Here is an 18487-nt window from a genome sequence, read left to right on the forward strand (position 1 = left end):
GTATTATGTTAGAATATGAACCAATAAGGGAGGACAAAGGTAAGCAATTTTCTACTAGCTGTGTAGGGTCATATTTATACATAAATTTCTAATAATTTATCACTAATACAAAATTCATTTTTACTACACTCGTAGTATTTTCCTAGTGGTTGGTAATTGGTTCCGCCTATGTTGTTGTAAGGCAGGTGGGCCCATGGACAACTACCATCACTAGAATTCGATTTCTAGTGGTGATCACCTCAAAACCAACCGCCTCTATAAATAGGGTTATTTCTGGTGGCGGTTTTCTTAAACATCGTCTGCCAATAGAAATGGGAATTTCTACTACTTAAGGAGACACTAGAAATGGACTAATTTCTACATGAGATTGTCTTAAGAGGACCACCCTAGAAATGGATTCTCAAGGACACATATATAAAATGATAATTTTTTCATATGAAGTGAAACAAAGGCAATCTGTCTATCAAAATTGTAGTGCTAAATGAGATTTACAATTTTGTAGTTGACAAACTTTTCATGAGATAATTTAGGGGTCCAACTATTCGTTATAACGTTCCAAATCTATTTAAAAAGATAACTTTCTAAATGATTTTCAAAGGCGATTGTTTTAGCCAACTGCCTCTTAAAATGATTTCTACCTGCGGTTATCTAACGTAAACCGCCAGTATTAAGGTTCTCATTTGGCAGCCAGAAACATTTCAGATTCTGAGTAGAATCACTAAAATCGCTGCCAAACACCACAAAGAGAAACATTTCAAAGAGAATCACTTGGAACTGATTCTCGTTTTTGTATTAGTCTAGAGAAATACCCAAAACATGGTTCTGTTCTAATTTTAAGAATCCAGCGAGCTAGCCAAACAGTTCCATGAAATGATTCAACGTTTGTAAGGGTAAATCTAGATTTGAAATGTTTCTACAAGAATCTGACGGCAACGCAAGAGAGGAGTGGGTTGCCATGGATTAATGGATGAACAAGTTTATTCACATAGTAAATGACTTAATAACGATGTTAAACAGAAACACATCCAGCCCCTACATTGGTTTTATACGACTTGACTAAAAATGATGAAAAATTTAGCTACATTGCGTCACAATGAAAGTAACTTAATTATTATTTCTATATATCAACAACTTGCATATGCACTATATATTTTCTAGATGGTGTTTTCAGATCATTCTTTTGTTTCGTTTCATATTTTATGAGATTTTCTCATAGGCTTTCCAAACTTATTAATTACTCCCTTAATTCTAAATTATAAGATATTTTAGCTTTTTTATATACATATCTTGTTCGCTTTGCTGAAAAGACATGGCTGAAAATACTGTTCGCTGATTTGTTGTGAGAGAGAAACATTGTTCGTTCGCTGAAATAGTACGGCTCATAAGACAAATGAACAGGGCCATAGCATTTGCTATGCACTTAGATATACACTATATATCTAATAAAAACAATGTATGTCTTGAAAAGTTGAAAAGTCAAAAAGTCTTACCGAGGAGTTACCATCAGAACCCTTCTTTTCTCCCAGAATATTTAAGGAGACTCAGATATATATGTGAATAGGCAAAAGCACTGGTCGTGAAAATTAGCCTGACACAGAAGTTACTATCGGTTGCCACTTGCCACAGTTACGAAAACGTGCGCAACACACTGTCCACAGACTCTACTGGCTCTGTCATCCACCGGAGCTTGTACTGTATATTTAATCCTCGGTTAGCACAATTATTCTGTTGCAGGTTAAGCTAGCTATAGCTATAGTTATAATGGAGAGGCCGGAGCAAGAGCTGGACCTCGGCCTCAGCCTCCTTCACCGCTCTGCACCGGAGGAGCCGCCGGGCTTCTTCCTCTGCACGTACTGCGCCCGCAAGTTCTACACCTCGCAGGCGCTCGGCGGCCACCAGAACGCGCACAAGTATGAGCGCACCCTGGCAAAGCGCCACCGCGAGATGGCTGAAGCTGCCATGCACGCGCACCAAGCAGCGTCGTCAGTGAGGGGCGCCGGCCGCGGCCAGGTCCACGGCGACAGCGTGCCTGGAGCTGGAAGCGCCGCCGGAGTTGCCAGGGGCGTTGCTGGAGCAGAGCCTGAGGCGGCTAAGAACGCGAGGCATGCTGATCCGCCGGCGCCTTGGCAGCGGGGCGACGTCGAGCGCGCCGACGACCTGGACTTGTCACTCAGGCTATGATTAGCCGCCATTTGTCCTGAGCAGGCTAGGCGACCTCTTCGTTCTGCCTGGCTTTGTTTGTCTGTTCCTAAATGATTAGTTTATGTTTATCCTGCTGCGCCTGCCTTTATTCGTTGCATATGGTTCAGTTTTTCTGATGGAATAATGCCTAGCTTGGCAAGAAAAGTATTTGTCGATTTACGTACCCAGGCTCCTATCCCACAGGGCTTCAGTTGTTTTCTGTTGATCGATTTGTTGTCAATTTATTTAGCACCTTTTCTTTTTCAGAAGATACTGTTTGGAATCCTCTTCTTTTTTTTTTGGTATTGGGGGCGGGGATTCTTTAATTTAAGCAATTCAAGATTGTGCATATTCCATGTGAGACTTGCTCGCTTGATGAACAAGTACTACAAATTTCTAACTAGATCTATATACCGGACTTGCTTGATACTAGGTTGATGATGTGGTCGCTAGATTAGACATGCTTCCGCACTATGGTTGATTTGCTAAATGATAAGCAAGTATATCTATATGTCCGAAAACCACCCTACTCATTGCAAAGCAAGTTTATTTTGCTTATCCAATTAAGTTAGACACAATTATCATTGATCAGTTACTTTCTCTTTATCTTGTTGTACCATGATACAGTTGCAGCCTAGCTAGTTGATGAAAAGTCATACATATGATGCTTTACAGCCTGTTCGGCAGTCTGTATTCGGTTTATAAGCCTTAGATTATCAGCCAACGAACAGTATTTTTCTCTCACACCAAACCAGCCAGCAGTACTTTCAGCTATGGCTTATAAGTCAATCCAGCCGAAACGAACAGGCTGTTAGTTATTCCATTTGTACTCTCCGATCCGATCCCTGTCTCTGGGTTAAAAAAGACAGGGAATTTAAGAAGGTGTATGCTACTGTACTGGAGGAGTGGTACGTATGCTCAACTTTCTCTGGGTTAAACCTAAGTTTTGAATTTGAACTTTCGAAGTCAATTGATGGAAAAGTACTATAGCCTTCTTCATGTGTGGCAGGCCAGGTTCTGAAACAGCTGTGGTCAGCCTGATAGAGTGCTGAAATTTTTTTAGAACAGGTCACATTAATTAACTAATAAAATGGAAAGCCAGACAGTTATTAAGTGTTTGAGATATCTTAGACTAACTTGTCTGCAATATGATATTAGTTATATACCGTGAAATTAATCTGTTTCGAAATTGTTTTACATTTTGCATTGCTCAAAGAGAGCAATTATATATTCCGATTTTGCTGTCCATATTGACTTCTAGCTAGGGCAACTTTCTTTCTTCTTCTTCTTCCTAAGTGGCACGTTTAGTGGGTACTTGTTGATGTTTGCGTTGCTAGAGGATCAAATGTATATATATTCGCATGAGTATTTAAATGTATACAACATATAGTTTTAGGCATTTTTCCCTTTGAGATATAGGGCAGGCTCCATCCATTTTGCAGTCCACAGGCCCACACAGCCTCTACCACATACAGTGCTCTCAAAATACTGACTGACAAAACATTTTTACTAGCTTATAACCAATCGAGTCATTTATGGTACAGTGCCATATACTAGCCAAAAGTTTCAGAACTGTCCTACAGTCCTATGTATTTTTTTGTACTACCTACTAGTGATCAAATGTACATATGGTTTTGGTTCCTACCGTCCTGGATCATGCATATTAATAAACTAACTAGAGCTATCAGAGAGATATTTGTATAGTTGATAAAACTTTATTTGAAATTGGGTGGCATGGAACATCTGCAAACAAGCACCGGGAAGCCCGGCCTGTGTTTCAAAGGAAAACGAATCACTTTCTTTCGTTGAAAAAAAAATCTGATTCTTCAAAAACAATTGAAGCCTAATCTTCAGCTCTTGGAGTATGAGTCCCAGACGAAGATTAATTAATGAATATGTGTGGGTTTTCATCAGCTAGTTTCTCAATCTGCTATATTTTTGGCTGAATTAACCACATAGTCTACAGTTATGAAAAGAATGGAGATGGACAAAGGATCAATACAGTCCCATTTTTTTTTTTTTTTGCTCAATACTCTCTCTATATTTGTATCTACATACACTGCTTGCGCGCGAATCCAAGTTACTTAAAAACTTGACTCCACAACCTATCATTATATTAATGTGACTTCAACCCTGAATCTCAATCTAATCACATAATTTATTAATATTCCCAATTTTAATTCAACCTGAAATCTGAATTGAATTTACTTGATCTTGCAGCTTATGTTTTAAAGTTAACGTGTATATATATAAATGTCAACTAGACTCGTAGATATAAGAAAAGATTGCGATTGCTGACGAGCTTTTTTATTCACCGATGTGTTTCACGTAGTAAATATTAATTGATAATAGTTATTAAATATAAATAAAATCTCATGTATATTTTAACAAATGAGATAGATCCCCCTATTTGACTCTGCAGGAACAAATATGCATATGGATCGCATCTGCAACTGGGAATCCCGCCTTTGACTACCTTTAGATGATCTTTATTTGTTGGGGTAAAAAGAGGATCAACCTGATGCAACTGAGGCTTCAGTTGGTAATGAAAAAAGAAGAAGCTGTATAAATCAGTAAATCGCACACATAAAAATTTGTTTCGAATTCTAGTGATAGTAGTAGATTATGCTGACAGATAGAAGCCAAAACAAACAGCAAAATAAATTTCTAGTTAGCACAACACGAGTGGCCAGGAACAGGCGGCGCCTCGACGTGGCCTTTGTATCTCTGCACGGCGGTGGTCTGGTGTGGGCTGCCAGGGTTGGCGGCCCATATGAGCACCACGATGCGGCCTCTAGATCTCAGCGCAGGCTGCCAGGGCTAGGTGGCTCCACAACGGCATGTTGCAAATAAGAAAATAAGCATTCTGCAAGCGCACATAATACCATTGTAGCATTTCACCGGAAGTATTTCAGGTATCGTTATTTATATTTTACTATAGGGAGGAATGGTGACAATAAGGAGATTTTATAATGGATCAAGTAACTAAACACTTACTCTAAACAGAGGTAAATCAAATGATATATGTATATGATAAGCATAACATTCAGAGAGACTCCAAAAGATAGCAATAGCTAGTCTGAGTAAGATACAATAGAGATAAATTCCTAAGTCATTCTAGTTACAAGTCAAAGCATAACATGATGTTTATATACTTAGCAATAGCAAAAAGATTAACTTTATACTTATGCATAAGGAACATCTCTAAGGAGGAGCATAGCTAAATATAACTTCCTCTGTCGTGACAAGGGTCCTACTAGGCCTACAGACAGGGGTGCATGGACTACAGAGAATCAACGAGGCTGTCACCCACGCAATCTACCACACTTCCCGGAATGCAGGATGCATCCACAGACAAAACAATGTATAAGCACCACGCTTACACAAAGTCCGGCTACTCAACCTGTTCGAACACTAGGTCGAGTGCTCAGTGATCCTATGCATAGATATAATGATAACTTCGACTATACTAAGCATATAATCAAAGGAAACTAAGAACATAATATAAATGAAGATCAAAGTCATTAATAAGACGAATGTGATGAATAAAAGGGCTAAAGCAAGCCTCTGGTGACTAGATCTAGAATTCGAGCAGAAGCCTGACTCTACGTGATCTAACTTGGATAAGCTATAATAATTATTTAGATATCTGGGAGCTCTTCTCTTCTCTGAATGGATCCTCAATGGAATGAATTGGGATACCCTTCTAGAGGGGGTCTAGGGTCCTTTTATAGGGGGGCACCCGGCACCCCGTGGGTCCATGAATCTATGGCATGGCTCTATTTCGTTCCTCCGTTATAAACTGACTTCGAAGGGGATGGACACTGATCCACAAGGTCGGTGGAAGATCCACGTCTGACAAGAAACTGGACGGTGGACTCTAGGGGTCGGCCGACCTAAGGGGAGGGAGGGTCGGCCGACCCCCTCTGGCCTCCTCTGCCGTCGGTCTTTGGCGGTAAGTCATGGATGGTGCATTTGAGGCCAGTGGAGTAAGTTTCGTTCCAGATGATCTTGATTTGCTGACGTAGTATGGCCCACTTGGTGTTTTTTGATAAATTAGCCTGCATACAAATATTCACCAAGACTTGTGGAATTCATTAGTTTTAAACCTCTAAACCTATGTTGGTGATTGATTTTAAGAATAAATGCAGGAGAAATTGTCGGTTTATTTTTGCAGGTGGAACTCATCTTTCTTTTTCTTTTCATTTTTTCTTTTCTTTCTTTTTCTTCTTCTTTTTCTAATAACCCCATGTCTCTTTGTGCAACAAAATTTTGAGAGAGATATCAGCAAGAAATGGGAGCATTTATTTTGATGGAACCTAACAAACATATTTTTGTTCATTCTTAGTGTAGGAGTAGAATATTTTTGGGTGGATCTAAATGGAAAGCATATTTTTTGCGCCTACTCCCAGTGTAGGAGCAGTGCATATTTGGGTGGTGTGTACATGATCTTAATTTTAAAAGCATGATAAATTTCTCATAAGGGTCAAAAGGCTGAACAAAATTCAATGCAAAAACAAGCAGCATATATGTGGAATGTTTTCATAGCATAAACAACATATATGGCTGTGGTAGGAATTTAAGCTTGTCATACTGGAACTCATCATCATTTTTTTAGAAGTGAAATTCTAGAACTTTAGTTTCATATGGAACAAGAAAAATAGGAGCTCAGACCATCTTCTATCACATCCGTCAACTACCTAGACTTAGATTAAGCATATGCTACCCACGAGTTTCACGTTCAGAGTAAATCCTTATATCAAATCAAATTTAGCCAAAACTCGGTAAAATTTGAAACTAAAAACTAGGTACTTGAAAGGAATTACAACAGAGCAACTATTCATCATGTCCATTAAAATAAAATGTGAAGAGAAGGATTAAGCTCCTTTCATGGGAGATAATTTCTTTTGATAAAAGGAAAACTAGCATAACCTATTTTTATTTATGAGTAATTATTTAAAGAAGCTAACATACATACTAATTTTATTTTGTTGCTTTTATTATTTGTATTTTAACACTAAGTACTTCTAGTTTTATTTATTCAAATACTACCTATATAATGCAAGCTAGTTTTTGACTTATTTTGTTTATGAAAATTTTACAATTTTTATTTTTATATGTAGAAAAGTTTTTTATGCAATGCAAAAGAGTAAACATGCTAAAGCTGAAAAAACCATGCAACTGAAAAAAGTAAATATGAATAACTACCGATTTTACCTTCCGACGATGGTTCGGTGTTTTAAGTCCTTTTAACGGGACTTCTCCTTGCGTTCAGTTCTTTTTAAGAGCATGGCCCAGTCCTGGAGAGAGAAGGACTGAGCTTGTTGCCCTTCCTTCTTGTGCCATACCAATTGTACTTGTTTTACCTTTGCAGATTCTTGTGTTGATGGCGCAGTCTTGATTTTCCTTGCCTCTTGTGCTATGTTCTTCTTCTTACCTTTGGTTTTGTTTGGTTGGAGGTTGTACCTGTGACATGTTAGGAGATTGCAATTTGCAAGAAATAAAAGAAAACCTCTCCTTTTTATCTTTAATTTGGAAGCAGATCTTTGCCGCCGGGGGTTCATTCCTCCAGTGTGATGAGTGAGGTCATCTCTTAGGTTGGATTACTTTAACTTGTTTATTAGCTTCATAACCATTAAAAGCACATTTTACCTTCCAGCCCGAGAATTGGAAGTGGATTTGGCCTGATCCCATGTAGATAATGCATTTGTAGTGTGGAGGAACGACCTTCCAAGGATGAGGGGTACTTCCTCATCAGCTCCCATGTCCAGGATGTTGAAGTCAATGGGTACGTAGTTGTCTTGGATTTTCACCAAGGTATCCCTTGCTAGTCCCTCGGGGAACCAGATTGATTGATCCGCCATCTGCACACAAACAAATGTAGGGAACAAAGGTCCCCTAGCAAATTATCATAAGTTACCTTGGACATGATGTTGACACCTGATCCAAGGTCACTGAAGGCGTTATAAAATGTTTGTGGTCCAACTAAGCACTCGATCGTCGGGTGGCCTGGGTCTTCCTTCTTGGTGATGAATGGTGAATCAAGAAGATAGCCCCAATTTGATCAGAGCAGAGGCGAAGGCTTACCAAACCTCGTTGTAACTAGCTTAACAGTTTCAACTAGATCCTTAGGTTTCCCAGGGATCTTACCTTGCTTGATGGATGGGACAGCGGCCGTCAACTGAGCTATTTGTGATTCTAACATTTTATTGAAGCTCAACTGAGGGTGAAAATGGCGATGATGGGGCCTCCCAACTCGGTGGTCATGAAGATTTTTGAGTAGTGAAGCAATACAACCACAAACTAGTGGCGTACTGGGTTATGTCCTACACAATGGTATATATGAACTTTGTGCCCCTGTGCTATCACCTAGATCTGCCACTTGCACCAAAGACACATAATCATTGTTGGTGATAAAAATAGTAACAAGACCCTATCCACCCACTCTCCCTCTTAGGTTTCAGACCTTATAGGACTCAAAGGTTCCAACTTAAAATGATATGTTGTGCTTTGCTAACAGGTCTCCCAGCAGCGATTGGGCTTTTGAGCTGCATGTGGTTATTTCCTTCTACATTTTCCTTTCTGGCTGCACATGGCTATGGCTAGGCTTCCAAAAGCCAAACCACCTTCATCATGATACCTTTTTTATTTTTCTTTGTCTCATTTCTCTTTCTATTTTTTTATTTATTTTGAGAACATGCATTTAGTCAAAGTTAGCTACCTGTAGTATGGTAGGTATGTTTGGATGCTTAGATTTGCTTAGTGCAAAATTTTGTATGTTTATATATGGAATCTAGAGAAATGAAATGATGCAAAGAAAATTGCAACGTACATGCCACAACCCTATTCCCTGATCACTAAGATTGCATATATGCCACAACCTTGTTCCCTGATCACTAATGGCAGGGAACATCTTGCAAGAACATGAGAGGTGCCAAATTCTACATGTCATTTGTGGTAGCTACATGAGTTGAATAATGATGAAGCTATTGCAAGACTATGATCACTCCATCCACACCCCTCTATCGAAGTTCACAAGCACCTTATAAAGATCCTAATTAGGCAACAAAGGTGCTGGGCTAGCTAGAGCTCACCTATCCAATTCTAGGAGCAAGATCACACAAACCTATGCCACTAGTATTTTGCACACCGGGGAGCTCCTACACAATTCCAGTAAGCAAAAGCACAAAGCTCCTAAGCTCACTAGCAATGCTCAATAACAAGGCAACTAATGCCAAATTAGAGAGCGTAAATACTTAGATACACAAACTAAGCAATGTACGCAAGGGAGCTACTTCTATGCTACACAAGCAAGAAGGTAACTAGTGAGCTACACAAGCAAAGTAATTACAAGAGCAACTACACAAGCACAATGTATATGAAAGTAATTACAAGCTTGTGTAAGGGGATTGCAAACCAATGGGAAAAACAATGTTGACACGGTGATTTTTCTACCGAGGTTCATGCGCTTGCCAACACACTACGTCTCCGTTGAGACAAGCTCCAAGGTTGCTGTCGGTCCTCTTGCTAGTGGTGACCCACAAGTCACACTCTCCCACGTAGAGTGCTTACCACAAGCTCTAGCACTTGACCTGGACAGACCACTTGTTGCCCTTCGCGTCTCGCTCTACTAGAGTTGCTCTTCACGGCTCCGGCGGGGTGAGCATAATGCCCCTCACAAAGTTCTTCTCCGGAGCACTGCACAAGCTTCTTGTGGGCTTAGACAGAGACCACCACCAAGCCATCTAGGAGGTGGCATCCTCCAAGAGTAACAAGCACCACTGGCTTGCAAGACTACCACCTAGTGCCACTCGATGCAACCTCACGATGCAATCGCACTAGAATTGCTCACTCACTCGATCGGATGAACACTATCAAGCTCAAGTGAGTTAGAATGCTCCGAAGCACTACCACATAAGCCACCATGGCTCTAGCGTGCTCAGCTCTCCACCACTGTCGGCCAAAGGCCACCCAACACTTCTATCTATAGCCCCACAGGCTAAAATAGCCGTTACCCCTTCACTGTGCAGATTTTGGGACGACCGGACGCGCAGGTCGTGTGCACCGGATGCGTCCAGTGTGACGACCGAACGCGTCCGGTCGCTGCTTCCGGTCACTGCTTGACCGCCACGTGTCCCATTCAAATAAAGAAATCGTTGCTGCCCAATGGCCCTCTCTGACATGCTCTGATGCGACGCATCAGACGCACTACAGCGAAGTGATCGAACACAGGAGGGGCAGCGTCCGGTCGAGTCCAGAGAACTCCTAGAGTCGCCCAACTACGACCGGACGTGCCCCTGCGTTCGGTGCTCTCTAGACCAATTTTCGCACGCCACCACGTCAGTAGGACTAGACTCTAAACAGTATTCAGCTAGAGTCCGGTCACTATTCTTCACCAAGTCCGGTCAACCAGTTACACTCCCCATGCCTTGCCAGAATACCGGACGTGTCTGGTATCGATATCGGACGCATCCGATCACGTCAGGAATACTGTCGCCTGAGTCAGATATCGGACGCGTCTAGTCCTCATGTCGGAGGCGTCCGATCACCCCGTGACCAGCGCTTTCAACTCCTTTTTTTCACCAACTTCTTCTCCTTTGCAAATGTGCCAACACCACCAAGTGTACAACACCTTGTGCACGTGTGTTAACTTTTCACAAACATTTTCCAAGGAGTTAATCACTCAATTTACCATGCCACTCAATCCTAGCACGTTTGCAAAGTTAGATCGCTCAAGTGGCACTAGATGACCGATATGCAAACAAGTATGCCCCTCTTGATAGTATGGCCATCTATCCTAAACCTGGTCATAAACTTCTCTACACACCTATGACCGGTGAAATGAAATGCCCTAGGTTATACCTTTGCCTTGTGCATTCCATTCCATCTCCTCCAATGTCGATGCAACACATGCACTAACATGAACAACAATGATATAATCCACTTCATATCATCACATGACCATATTGGTTCATCGATCTTGACTTCACTTGCTCTTCACCGTTGCTTTGGTCCATTGGCGCCAAGTCATCACTCACTCGATCGGATGAACACTATCAAGCTCAAGTGAGTTAGAGGGCTCCGAAGCACTACCACATAAGCCACCAAGGCTCTAGCGTGCTCAGCTCTCCACCACTATCGGCCAAAGGCCGACAAACACTTCTATTTATAGTCCCACAAGCTAAAATAGTCATCACCCCTTCACTGGGCAAATTTTGGGATGATCGGACGCGCAGGTCGTGTGCACCGGACGCTTTCGGTGTGACGACCAGACGCGTCCGGTCATTGCGTCTGGTCACTGCTTGACCGCCATGTGTCCCATTCAAATGAAGTAACCATTGCCTCCCAATGGCCCTCTCTGACATGCTCTGACGCGATGCATCGGACGCACTGCAGTGATGTGATCGAATGCAGGAGGGGCAACGTCTGGTCGAGTCCAGAGAGCTCCTAGAACTGCTCAACTACGACCGGATGCGTCCGGTATGGCCGACCAGACGCGCCCCTGCACTTGGTCCTCTCTGGACCAATTTTCGCACGCCACCACGTCAGTAGGACAGGACTCTAAATAGTGTTCAGCCAGAGTCCGGTCACTATTCTTCACCGAGTCTAGTCAACCAGTTACACTCCCCGCGCCTTGCCAGAATACTAGACGTGTGTGGTATCAATATCGGACGCGTCCAGTCATGTCGGGAATACTACCGTCTGAGTCAGATACCGGACGCGTCCGGTCACCCCATGACCAGCGCTTTCAACTCCTTCACCAATTTCTTCTCCTTTGCAAATGTGCCAACACCACCAAGTGTACAACACCTTGTGCACATGTGTTAGCTTTTCACAAACATTTTCCAAGGAGTTAATCACTCAATTTACCATGCCACTCGATCCTAGCATGTTTGCAAAGTTAGATCGCTCAAGTGGCACTAGATGACCGATATGCAAACAAGTTTGCCCCTCTTGATAGTACGGCCATCTATCCTAAACCCAGTTATAAACTTCTCTACACACCTATGACCGATGAAATGAAATGCCCTAGGTTATACCTTTGCCTTGTGCATTCCATTCCATCTCCTCCAATGTTGATGCAACACATGCACTAACATGATCAGCAATGATATGATCCACTTTATATCATCACGTGACCATATTGGTTCATCGATCTTGACTTCACTTGCTCTTCACCGTTGCTTCGGTCCATCGATGCCAAGTCATCACTCAACTTGCCCTTCACACTTGCAACCGGTCCATCAAGTCAACTCATGTCTTGATCTTCTCCACCTTGATCACATGACTCAATGTCATGTCTCATGTGCAATGAGCTCCTTCATCATCATATGTGTGAGCTTTATAACATCTCCGAGCCATTTCTACTTCCATGGCATATGGTGCTCACATACATGTACCTGTGGACTAATCACATGTATATCTCACATAAACACAATTAGTCCACCTAGGGTTGTCACTCAATTACCAAAACCAATCAAGGACCTTTCAATCTCCCCCTTTTTGTAATTGATGATGACTCTACAAAGATATTGAAATTAAGCTCTTTTGGATTCATGTTGCTTGCCCAAGCAATTTTACCATGTGTAAATGATTTTGGACAAGTACCACAAACCTAAAATAGTAGTATTAGCTCCCTCTACATATGTGCTAGAGTGTTTGGTTTGAAGCTCACACATATGCATAGATTGAAATTGTGGGAAAGTAATTACTACCAAATGATGCTAAGGTGTATAGAATAAACCTTTAAAGTGTGATACCAATCGGAGTTGTACTTTAACACCATCCTTAGCACCATGAGTAGCTAGACAACAAAAATACTAGAAACCCCATGAGATCAACATTATAAGCAAGGTTCTAGTACCATGTGTAAAAATACAAGTCTATCTACCATCCTATGCATGGTAGTTATCAAATCATCATTCAAGTTCTACAACTAGCATACACCACACAAGCATGCATATCAAATTTAAAAAAATTATGCAATGCAAGCAAGCACATGACTATGCACATATCAAATGCAACCAATCAATGTTCATGAGCTTGCTCCCCCTACTTGTGTGCTTCTCTTGTCCAAGAATTTTGATCCTTTCACATCCTTCAATGTTGCTCCCCCTCTTTGTTTATGTCCATGTCCAACATCTACTTCTTTGTCTCAATCTCTCCCAAAGCTTTCATATCTTTGTACAATCTCTCCCCTTTGTCATCAATTTCCATAAAAGGTGTGCTTCTCATTGATGCAAAGGTTTGCATTTGGGGTAGATGGTTGAGGCTTAAATCTTGCATTTTTTATGGACATCACTTGAATGTTGGAATGACACCACTTGTAGCCCTTGAGATACCACACATAGGATCTTCGACCTTGATACCAATTTGTGGGACACCTCCCCGTATGTCATAGCATAGGTCATCCATTTGATAAACTTGAGCTCTTATAGGTGAGGGATGCATTCTTTATTTGATGATCACTTAAAGTTGAGGGTCACTTGTGGAACCACCTTCTTATATGGTTGATATCATGTGTAGAGATGATACCACTTTGAAAGAATTTTCTAGTATGGAACCACTTGTTGGATTTATCAATAAAAACCATTTCTTGAACATTTGCTATCTTCATGAGTACCACTTATATGATATTACTTGTGAGTTGATCTAGACATCACTTGTGAATTCTTGATAAAATACTTGAGTCTAGATTCTACTTGAAACAAACAAACCAGATATCCATTTGCATTGTTGTCTTGTGCTTGTACTCTTATCACTATCATGAGCTTCTATGGTTGACTTAAACTAAATTGATTTGCCTAAGCTTCCAAGTCCGGTTTGAACCCTCTCTAAGCTTCTTCACACTCAATTGGAGGTTATCTTATCGAGGCTGTACTTGTCACTTGTTGGCAATCCAAATTAAATCAAGTACTTGGGTTCACTAGCTCATGAATAAATTCATATACTAACCACTAGATCAACTAATCATTCAAGCAATAGTGGTAGGCTATGAATTTAAACATTTCATTTGTCATGCGTGATCCTATGAAGCATGTACTATATGCACTAATCGCATACTAGTAAGGGATAAAATGATCATGCACATTACAATGATACCTTTGTTATGTTGGAGTAGAGGATAGTCACATAGATTCCAATTCATTACTCCAATAGCAATGTGAAGTCCAATTAATAGCTTGGTGAAGACCAATCATCATAGATAGAGTCCATTCTTCACCCATATGAAATGAGAACCACTAATGATCAAGTGCACTATCTTGTTGTGGTTAGCTTGCTTCATCTTTTGATCAATGCTTGCATGAGAGAACTATTTGGAATACCACTTGAATTGTCATGACTAGCTCTCTTTTGGGTGTTGCTTGTTTTTCTTGATCAACCCTTTTGATTGCTTCAACTAAGCATCTCAAATGTACCTCGGATCATCACTTCCATGTTAGCCTTCCAAGCACCACACTTGGTTTACCTACACATAGGTGGCAAGCCCCTACACTAGGGAGAAGTGACCTCTCTCCAAACACCATCCTTGATACTCACTTGAAATGACTTGATTGATTAATCCAAGTGATGAACTTAACTTGATGAGTAACCTTGATCCCTTATTTAAGTCCTTTTCTTTCTACTTGTTTAAGTCCTTTTCTTTCTACTTGTTTAAGTTATTTTCTTTCTACCAAATGATTTCCAATAGTCACTAGAACTTAAACTTCATCTTCATCTTGAGTTTGATCTTGATCTTCCAATTTGAGTACCAAATGTGTGTAAAGTACACTCCACAATTAAATGGCCTTGTACTCATAGCTTGTAATACTTCTCGATCATCTCAGAACCAATTTTAGGTACCTCAAACACTTATAAACATATTTTCAACTTGAGAACCTTTCTATCAAAGTGACTCCAAATAAATCCAATAATTGTCACTTTTCTGGCAGATTTTGTACCCTTCAAAGAAAAATACATATCTCCCAATGTACAGATCCAAATACCACGAAATTTGGTGAAGATGTGTTTCACTAAGTTATCTATCATATGTAAAAATTTGAGATTCATTTGACTTCTAGATTGATACTATATTTCAATTCTTCCACTATTGCTACATACTGAAAACTGCTGCACTATAGCTAACAAGATCTACTCCAAAACCAAAGCATTTCTTATCCAATTCTTATGAAATTTGTACAGCATCTTATACCATAAGTCTAGAGAATATACACCAGTTTTTATGTCAATCCAACAAGTTTTGATCACTTCAAACATGGCTAAGATCACAGCTGGCTCAGATTTTGCAATATAGGACATATTTCAACTATTGAGCTATACTTCATCAAATGTGAATCAAACTTGAAACTAACTTATTTGAATACTTACACAAGACATATATCCATTCAATCCACTTACTAAATATTATCTTATGAACTTATCCAACATAAATCAATCCAAACTTGATTACTAAGCTATTTATCCATTCAAACATCTCATAGCAAGCAACATTGCATATTTATCCAATTCAATCAACTCATATGCACCCAAATAAAATGATCAACAAGAGACATATCTTGGTTATCTCATGATCATCCAACTAGCAAGCTTCAATTCAAATATTGCAAGCCATCAAATATATCCAATGAATCACCAACAACTTGAATTATAGCACTTGTATGATGTAGCACATTTGGTCTTCACTCAGTTATCATGGCATTGGGTTTGGATGTGCACTAGGCTTCATAACTTGATTCAACACATGATGAACAAAGAGAAACCCATTGAATCAAGCCTCCAATGCCAATTATACCTACAATCAATCATCCACTTTTTGATGGTACCCAAACTAGTTTGGGTCCTCTCAAGTTAGGAGCAACATACTTAGGCAAAGCCTTAGTATGAGTAGCAGGATATTTTGCAATAGCAACCATAGAGGTACCATTACCATCCTTTCTAAGCATAGAATCATCATCAATTGAAATAGGCTTAGGAGTGTTACCTAGGGGACATGAATGTGTCATGTGTCCCCTTTCTCGACATGAGTATCACTTTCTTTTTGATTGAGCCTCATCTTCCTTGCTCATGTGGTGCTTCTCATTGCCTTGCCTCTAATGAGTTGCTTGAACCTTCTTCTCAACCTTGGTATGACACCTCGAGGCAAAGTGTCTTGTATTTCCACACTTGAAGCACTTGATGTGAGCATAGACTTTCTTCTCATCTTGTGTCTTGCTCATTATCTTAGCATCTTGATTCGGAGTTGGATGCCTTGCTCTTGCTTTACCACCTCTTCTTGTCTTCTTATTCTTCATCCCCAAATCACCATTTTGATGGTTGATCTTGACTTGAACTTGGGGTTTTGCTTTTGGCTCAACTTGAGGCTTCTTGGTTGGGAAATACTTGGCAAGATGTCCCATATCATGGCACCGGTAGCACATGAAATGAGATATCTTTTCTTCTTGCATCTTCATGTTCTTACCCTTGCTCTTTTTGAAGCCAACGCCACTCTTGTCACCATAGCTTCTTTGATTCTTCATCATATGCTCAAAGGTGACTTTGGTGTTGTAGCACCTCTCTAACTTATTGCTCTAATTCTTCACTTGTTCATTGAGCTCATTGTTCTCCTTCAAAAGGTTAGTCTCACAAGACATAGAAGTAGAACAAGCATCTATATGTGAAGAGCATGGCATTTTTAATAAATCATCACAAGATGTGGATACATGCTTTTTCCCTACATCACAAGAGTTAGTCACATGTTGCAATTGATCACTTGACTCATGTGATGAGCTCTCATTATTTTTAAGTTTCTTTGAAAACACTTTAATGAGAGAAGCATGTTGTTCAAATAATTCTTCATGAGATGCAAGTATTGTCTCATGAGTCAATTTTAGCTCACCATATGAATATTTAAGACCATCAAGTAATTTCTTATGTTCTTCATATGAGTTCTTTAGAAATGAGTTTTTATTTTCCAATTTTAATGTTTTAGCTTTCTTATTTTCTAAAGACATGGTTATGCTAGCAAGTCTACTAACAAGCTCATCATATGAATCAACATAATCAACCACATTAGCATTTGATACCTTGGTGTCACCTTGTGACATGAAACAATGTGGTGTAGTGGATGGGCTTCTAGTAGCATCGCAATCATGGCCCAAGCATGAACCATCATCACCATCAAGTGTGCATGGGGTAGGATCATCATGTACATCACTTGAGGCATCACCATCAATCTTGTCAAGTGATTTTGTGGTAGCATCATCATCATTATCACTTGACCATGAGGTGGAGCAATCTTCCACAATCACCAAATTGTGGTCATGCTCAACACGCTCATGTGCCTCCACCTTGTGATCATCCTCCTTCTTGAATTTGCCATCATCCCACATGGAGGAATCACTGAAGGTGTGTTTGATTGATTCCCATATCTCATGAGTGGTTCCCACATAGTTTATCCTTTTCATTAAATCAAAGCTCAAAGCATCCATTAGATAACAACAAGCATGTGCATCAAGTTCATAGAGAACTCTTTGAGCTTTGGTGAGATTTCTATGGTCCAAGACATGGGTGAGACCACTAGTGACAATCCACCAAAACTTAGGTCCCTTTGCACGAAAATGATCAAGCATGTGATTTTTCCAAAGTGCAAAGTTTGTGCCATAAAAAATGAGTCTCACAAACATCTAGCCCACTAGACGCCATCCTCTTGGGCCGGTGAAGACCACAAATGAGAGACCTAGCTCCGATACCAATTGAAAGGTTGAGATGGTGGACTAGAGGGGGGTGAATAGTACTTTCTAAATTTAATCGTGCTGGCTAATCGAAACAAATGTAGAATTTAAACAATCGGTCTAGTCAAGACTACACCCCTCTATCGAAGTTCACAAGCATCTTATAAAGATCCTAATTAGGCAACAAAGGTATCGGGCTAGCTAGAGCTCACCTATCCAATTCTAGGAGCAAGGTCACACAAACCTATGCCACTAGTATTTTGCACACCGGGGAGCTCCTACACAATTCTAGTAAGCAAAAGCACAAAGCTCTTAAGCTCACTAGCAATGCTCAATAACAAGGCAACCAATGCTAAATTAGAGAGTGCAAATACTTAGCTACATAAACTAAGCAATGTGACTAACAAGGTTACACAAACCAAATTAGCCACGCAAGGGAGCTGCTTCTATGCTACACAAGCAAGAAGGTAACTAGTGAGCTACACAAGCTAACTAATTACAAGAGCAACTACACAAGCACAATGTATATGAAAGTAATTACAAGCTTGTGTAAGGGGATTACAAACCAACGGGAAGAACAATGTTGACACATTGAT

At 40.3% G+C, this 18487-nt stretch overlaps 1 protein-coding gene across 1 annotated transcript; it reads left to right on the forward strand.

The window, feature by feature from the left end:
* The first annotated feature begins 1745 nt into the window (after nt 1-1745).
* LOC136539789 (zinc finger protein 2-like) lies at nt 1746-2393 on the forward strand. The gene has a single exon (XM_066531767.1). It carries the CDS (start codon nt 1762-1764, stop codon nt 2179-2181), a length of 420 nt encoding a protein of 139 aa, XP_066387864.1. The 5' UTR covers nt 1746-1761; the 3' UTR covers nt 2182-2393.
* Nucleotides 2394-18487: the final 16094 nt, after the last annotated feature.

This window comes from Miscanthus floridulus, chromosome 2, assembly GCF_019320115.1.
Source record: "Miscanthus floridulus cultivar M001 chromosome 2, ASM1932011v1, whole genome shotgun sequence".
Lineage (NCBI taxonomy): Eukaryota > Viridiplantae > Streptophyta > Magnoliopsida > Poales > Poaceae > Miscanthus > Miscanthus floridulus.